Source organism: Arachis duranensis, chromosome 7, assembly GCF_000817695.3.
Source record: "Arachis duranensis cultivar V14167 chromosome 7, aradu.V14167.gnm2.J7QH, whole genome shotgun sequence".
NCBI lineage: Eukaryota > Viridiplantae > Streptophyta > Magnoliopsida > Fabales > Fabaceae > Arachis > Arachis duranensis.
Window position 1 is genome coordinate 10,868,092 of NC_029778.3, and position 7,684 is coordinate 10,875,775.

Consider the following 7,684-nt stretch of genomic DNA (forward strand, 5'->3'; position numbering starts at 1 on the left):
AGCGAGAAGGGTCCTAGAGTGCAGATGTGGAGGCTCAGGATAGACCGGTTACAGGATGGGGAGGTGAGTATGCTACTTAACAAGTGTCCTTTTATAATCTAGCATTTCTAGTTGTGTGGTAAATTTGCCCTGACAAGGGTGAGTTCCTTTTGCAGTTTCTATGGATGCCGTACAGTAGTCCCGACGTACTTCAGGTTGTGCATCCAGAGGTTTTGGAGCCACGGCATATGGCGTTGTGGCGCTCTGTCACCGCGCTGATCTACTTTGCTGTGATAGAGTGGCATCAGATAGATCGTGTTCTTCCGCAGTTTGGTGGGGTTCAGCCCATTCCGCATCCCGCCCTGAACATTGACTTTTTGATGTCCAAGGACGGTAAAGGCGGCGATCGATGGTTCCCGTCTACTTTGCAGAGGTGGCATCTCCTTTGGGACTCTCGTCAGGACAGTGTGCTGAGGTTCGACGTTGTAGGCGACCCCGGACCTTCGCATGCGTTCCTTGACTGGTGGCGTCAGTATGGGAAGAGGTTCTTGTCTCCGGAGCCGCAATAGCATGGAAAGAGGTTCTTGTCTCCGGAGATGCAGTTGATGGATCCGAGAGCCGTTCCTATTCCAGTTGAGGCCTCACAGCGGGGTCCGGGGCGAGTTCCTGACATGGATCGTCCTGAGGACGTGCCGGACAGGCGTAGGGTTGAGAGGAGGATGGGTGTGGGGACACGGAGGAGCCAGCGTGAGTGGAGGTGGCCTGACCATGCTGTGCACGATGATTACGACGCCGGTCCCGCTAGAGGCGGAGGACGAGGCCAGCGAGGTAGGGCGAGGGGTCGTGCTGACCATGGGGACGACACCGACGATCAGCATCGGCCCGTTGGTGGGGGTGGTTCAGGGGCTGCTGCATCTGCTGGTACTACCACACACGATCATGGTCATGCAGGTGAGTGGTATGGTACATGGATGGGTGCCGGGGCTGACACAGGTGACGCTGTACTTGGATCAGGCCCTCTTGGAGATTACTTCGTTGGTGTGCCAGCCGATGACCAGCCTGAGCAGGGGGGGACACCTTGGCGCATCTCCGGATCACAGTGGTCAGACTTCATTGGGTCAGACACGCTTGTTGGGGACTTTGGGAGTCCACGCTTCCTTGAGGAGATCACCGCCATCATGCAGGGGGACGCGACTCCGCGCAGTGGTGTTCAGACCTCAGGCACACAGGCCCCGTTAGATGTTGATCTGAATGAGCCTCCATCCTCATCCGCTGGTCACCAGTTCTGTCTCGGAGGTACTCCTCCATCCGCCTTCACCGCTGCATCAGAGTCTGTCGCAGGGATTTCGGCGACACCCCTGCATGTTGCGCCACCAGCACAGCCTGCCCCACCGGATGACGAGGATGACATCGAGGATGTGGAGCCGTTGATCCGCCGAGGTCAGAGGGCACGGGTACCCCGTCGCTGTGGCACTGGGTCACACCTGTTTAGATGATTCATGTTTCATGTATTTTTTTCTTTAAAGTTCAATCATGTATGTTAGTGGTTTGTACTTTTTTTCCGATAGTTTGGACAGTTTCTAATATTTAATGTTTATTACTGAATAATATTTTATTTTAATTATTGTCTTTAAATAATACTTCTCCGCTAAGTTAACCCCAAATAAGAGCATTTCAAACAAAGAGGCATGTTAGAGTCTTTTCCGTCATCATATTTGAAACTCCGTGACATTGTTATGTCTTGTCACCCATTTTTTCACTCCACCAATTTTGTTCATTTACTTTATTATGTTGTAGTCTGTTCACCTATGTTTTTTTTTATTTCTCTTGTCGGACATTCACTTCGTAGGATCAACGAATCTTGAAACAGTTTAGTCATTATTTTTTTCTTATTAAATTCTGCATCCACGGAAAGTGTTGCATTATACATAAAAAATCAAACCGGTCTGGTTCGACCTATGACTCGTGACCTAGGCCGGGTTGGCGACATAGGCCGCACCTCTTTCGCCGGTTCAGATCTGCCTCGTCCATAGATAAACAGCTCAGTCAGTCTCACAGTAATTCAAACCGGTCTGGTTCGACCTATGATTGGTGTAATTCGAACCAGCCCGGTTCGAATTGCACGGAAACCCTCTCTCTCTATAATTCGAACCACCTTGGTTCGAATTACATTGATTCATAATTCGAACCAGGTTGGTTCGATTTATTAACAAATAAAACAAGCTAATTCAAACTAATCAGGTTCGAATTACTACCATTTTGAATTCGAACCAACCTGGTTCGAATTATATAAAAATGCGGTCTGGCTTATTGCTGAAACGATTTTTGCTTTGGCGTATTCACGTTAGTTTTCCACTCATTTGGCTTAATACGGTTTTTTACCCTGAATTAAAATAATTGATATAATAAATTACAATTATTTGATTGATATAAATTATAATAAATAGTGTGATATTTAAATACATAATCAAATCAATTAGTTGATATAATTAATTTGCTATAATAAATTGTATTCAATGAGTTATAAAAAATAAATTAAGAAACACGCTAAGAAGTATGTCACGCCCATCATGAAGTGCAGAATCTCATTTTTGTTAATAAAAAATGTTAAATTGACTAATAGAGTATATCACATAATATTTTTTAGCTCTCATTAGTTACTGCTAATAATTTTTTTTCTTTTATGTTTTACTTTTTTTTTGTATTTTTTACTATAAAAGATGTCTCATTTTTATTAACATTAACCTCATCAACATCAAAATTATTTTTTTAATGAATTTATCATAAATACAAATAATATTTTTTATTTTTTAGAATTATACTAATAAACACAAACACAACAATATCAAAATTTAAATTCAAATATGAATCCAATAAGATAAAACAATCAATTTCAATATCAAAATTACAACTATCATTAAAAAAATAAAAAAAATGAAAAACAGATAAAAATAGATCAATTCACTGAGAAAATGAAAATAAAAAAAACAACATAAAAAAGATAATAAAAATCAATGAATTGAACACTGTAATAGAATTCCAAAAAAGAGGACGGCGGAAATGTTGGCTAGATGAAGGCGGCGAAACCTGAAAAAAAGATAAATTTATTCAATGAAAGAGGCGAAGTCATGGAGACGAAACGACAATGTTAGAAAAAAAGACTCGCAAAGATAAACTCGGCGAAATAGAGAGACTGAGCACCGAAAACGCAGAGACAAGATGGCGACAGACAAAGTTTCGACAAAGCTTAAAGCAGTGAATCACAGACATCTATAACTCTATATAAGTGTGTAGGTTGTTGGCTTAATAAAAAAGAAAGTGATGAGTAATGACTAATGAATGATAAAAATGATGGATGGCTATAGACTATAGAGTGTGTGGTGTGCTTTTATCAATTTGAAAAAAAAGGAGACAAAAAAAAGAGAGATAAGGTTAGGGTTTTTGATTTAAGAATTTTTTGTGTATTAGTTTAAAATAACTAGAAATATTTTGTAATTATTATTTTAAAATAATTAAAATTTTCATCTAATTATAAACTTCAATAAAGTATGTTATATCATCTCTTTAATTAGTCATCTCAACATTTTTTATTAACGTAAATGAGAATAATTGACGTTTGATCACTTTCTCAAATTTTATAATTATTCAAAAATTATTTTATTAATAACAACATTTAAATACTATTTTTATTAACATCAAAATCTTTTAAATACCAATTTAATATTTATCTCTTATAACTTATTTACTGTTAAATGAAATATAAAATTAATATCTGATCTCATTCATATTTGTTCTTTACTTCTTTTTATCCATTATCATCATTTGTATTTGCAAATCGAACCCATAATTTGATAATTGTGTCTTGTATCTCCATTCGGCCTTTTTCTGTTAGCGTTTGCTATAGTACCCAATATCTAATTGACAAAAAGTTTATATAATTAATATTTAATTTAAAAATATAAAAATTAATAAATTTTAAATATAAAATAAATTAAAAAATTAGACATCAAATTAAAGACACTATAAAATGGGCCACAAAAAATTGTCATTGTTTTAGAAGCTCACACCTCACAATGTATTTTACATTTTACTACCTCTTTTTACCCCTAAAAAGGCACAAGACAACATCCACTGGATTCTATATATACCAACCATATCTGTTTTTATTAGATATTGATTGATATGTGAAAACAAGAAATTGCAAAGATGAAGCATTCTTTATTAAATTTATTCATGGAGACCTTTCGAGCAAAATGGAACAGAAAATTCTACAAATTTAGTTTGTTAAAGTGCTTTTAGGTACGTACGTAGTGTCATTTTGTTCAGATGAGCAAGGATTGGAACAAAGAATTAGGTTAGCTCAAATTGTTTAAAAAACTGATTTTGACTTTGATTGTAAAAATTGAACTAAATTCAAATAAAGATATGACAAATTGTCCAATTCCCCAGCTACTTGCCTATTTTGCTTTTGGTATGCTTCTTAAATAGTAACAATTTATTGACATTGTTTATGACTAACGATTTTCATGAATGGGAAACTTTATTTGGATATTTTTGCAGTCCCATAACGTCAATTGGGCAGCTTATGTTGTATTAGGAGGTGGTAGGGGATTAGGAATAATTGTGGCATCATGGGAAACTAGATTCCCCTTGTTCAAACATTGTTGTATTCGTACAACGTACAACTTTGCTGTTTAACTTATTTTCTACTGTAGATGAAAGTGGTTAGATGCAACCTATCAATTTCTTTAGAATGTGTAAAACTATAGGATTAAGGATTTTAAAAAATAACAAAATTTATATATAATACACAAAACGCTTTAAATTATTTAAAAGAATGAATATGAACTACTGATTAATTTTATCATGTATTACTCTCGTATCCCACCGCCACCATATTGAATTCCCCGGTCATATATTTTAATATGAACTTATTTATTTATTTTCATAAATAGTGTATGTATGCATCGAATCTAATTTCTCATTTTACGTAATGAAATTTAAAATGATATTCTATTCCATAGCGCCGCGACTTTCAAATTCCTCGTTCGTGTAGTGTTCCCTTTGCCCCCATTCCCCCCAGTCCACACGTCTTTCCTTTCGTTTCCATCTCTATTCAAATTTCCTGTTTCCACAACCTCTCTCCTCTTATCCATCCATATAAAGACTCATTCATTTACCTTCTTATTAGTATCTCAAATTCTATCACTAACATTTTCTAACTCTATCATAGCACCATTTTTATTATTCTCATCTTCCCAAAATGGTTGATTTAGAGGGGAAATCAAAGATGGCAAGGTCCAAAATCAACGTGCATGATCCCAAGTCTCCAAAACTCGCCGTTTCAGACAAACCCGTCCTTCAGCCAAACCTACCCGCTTTGCAACTACCTCTTACACCAAACGACATCAAAACAGCGTCGTTTCCCCTTTGTGAAGCTTACGACAACTATCTCCGCCTCCCTCAGCTCCGAACACTCTGGGACTCAAACAACTTCCCAAACTGGGCCCATGAGCCCATCATGAAGCCCGCCCTCAACGGTCTCGAGATCACGTTCCGCTTCATCTCAACCGTTTTGTCGGACCCAAGGCCGTACGCGAACAAACGCGAGTGGGCCCGCAGGCTCGAGTCCTTGGCCAAGGCCCAGGTACAGCTCATCTCCACGCTCTGCAAAGACCAGGAAGAAAGCCCGGAGACATGTGGTGAAGTTCCGGTAAGGGACGTCAGCAGTAGCGGTTACAGAAGCTATAGCGAGGCTAGTTTGCTTCCAAGGCTCGCCACGTGGCACAGATCCAAAGATGTAGCTCAGAGGATCCTCGCCACCGTGGAAGCTGAGATGACGAGATGTTCGTACACTTTAGGCTTGGGCGAACCGAACCTCACCGGAAAACCGATCCTCCGTTACGACGCGGTTTGCATGCCAAACGAGCTTCACTCTCTCGAAACGACGCCATTTGACCACGTCGAGAACTTCGAGAATTTGAATCTCCACGCAACGCACCAGATTGTAGAGTCCTGGTCACGCGCCGCGCGCGTGCTGCTCGAGAGTGTTGCGGAGTCGGTCGAAGGAAGAAGGTTTGAGAAGGCGGCGAGGGAGTGCTACGCGGTGGAGCGGATCTGGAAGCTTCTATCGGAGATCGAGGACCTTCACTTATTGATGGATCCGAACGATTTCATGAAGCTGAAGAAGCAGATCGCGATTCGGGGTTTCGGCGATACGGCGGCGTTTTGCTTCCGATCGAAGGAGCTTGTGGAGGTGGCGAAGATTTGTAGGGAGATGAAGAGGATGGTACCGGGGATATTGGAGGTGGAGGTTGATCCGAAGGGAGGGCCGGGTATGGTGGAGGCGGCGATGAGGATTTACGCGGAGAAGAAGGCGGAGGGTGTGGTTGAGGTGCTGCAAGCGATGCTGGGGATAGAGGCGGCGATGAAGAGATTCTTCTACGATTACAAGCAGGTTGTAGCGGCGGTGATGGGAAGCGCGGAGGCTGGCGGGAACCGAGTTGATTCAGGTGACTCGCTAAGTCAGATATTCTTGGAGCCAACGTATTTTCCGAGCCTCGATGCGGCAAAGACGTTCCTGGGATATTATTGGGATAATCACGAAAATACCCTTACTTGGCACTAACATTTGAATGACCCTATCAATTAAAAAAAAATATTTTTCCTTGTAAAATGGTTGTTGTAACAACCATCTCTCCTGTAAAATATTTAACTATTTTTTGGATTATTTACATTCACATTCACATGGTTCTTTGAGTTTTTTAATAGGAAAAAATATTTTTTAATTTTTAAAATTTGTCAAAAATTTAAAAATTATTCTTAAATTTTATTTTGATTTAATTTTATTCTAAAAATTTGTTATTTGTATCTGTTCCATCCTAAGTACGCCGAGGTATATAACTTCCGGGTGGGCACTTGAATCCTAGGTCGAGATATACGTCGTTTCGGGACAGCGTTGCGGATTAACCTCGGCCCTCTGAAATACGGCGGGGGAGCACCAGCACAAAGCACTCCGATGCTCAAGTAAGTATGTGAGTTATAAAGGAATAAAGAATAATAAGTGAAAATGAGTTCTGTGACCTCTTTCTCCTAAGCTATTGGAGTTTGGTTTTATAGATGAATGTCGTGTTGTGCATTGCCTGTTTGTTCTGATATTAGGGGCTCAGATGGTGAGTTCCGTTGCTGTTAATAACGGCTAGGAAATAGTGTTTGACCTGTGTGATTTCGGTCAAGTGGATGCTTCAATTGAGTGTTGGCTTCCGGATTTTAAGGTCGGTTTCGATTCTGATCTCATCTCTGAGTTTATAGGGTACACATCATAGCCCCCAAGCTTGTCTGTCTATGTGTCTTAAGTGGTTGGCAAGCTTTTTTTGCAATTTTTGTTTTGTTGATTGTTCGAAGTTGGGCTTTAGTTGTTGGGCTTATCCTTATGGAAAAAGGTCAAGGGGAGTCAAAAGGTTTTCTTGCTTTGCTTGGCGCGCTGCAATTAATGCGCTTCTTATTCGTTTGGTTTTTCGAGGTTTGTAGCAGTTAAGTTTCGGTTTATTGATGAATGGATTTTTGACGGTTTAGAATTTCACAAATGAAATCTCGTTGAAGTATAGTCTCTAAACCAACAATAATCCTCTCATACAAAAATTTGTTTGTCACAAGTACAAATCCCTAAAATCTATAAACCGAAGTATTTAAACCTCGGGTCGTC

The 7,684-nt window shown here is 39.8% G+C and overlaps 1 protein-coding gene across 1 annotated transcript; it reads left to right on the top strand.

The window, feature by feature from the left end:
* Positions 1-5,148: 5,148 nt before the first annotated feature.
* LOC107457726 (nematode resistance protein-like HSPRO1) lies at positions 5,149-6,635 on the top strand. The gene has a single exon (XM_016075890.3). The coding sequence runs from the start codon at positions 5,243-5,245 to the stop codon at positions 6,605-6,607; it is 1,365 nt and encodes a 454-aa protein (XP_015931376.1). The 5' UTR covers positions 5,149-5,242; the 3' UTR covers positions 6,608-6,635.
* Positions 6,636-7,684: the final 1,049 nt, after the last annotated feature.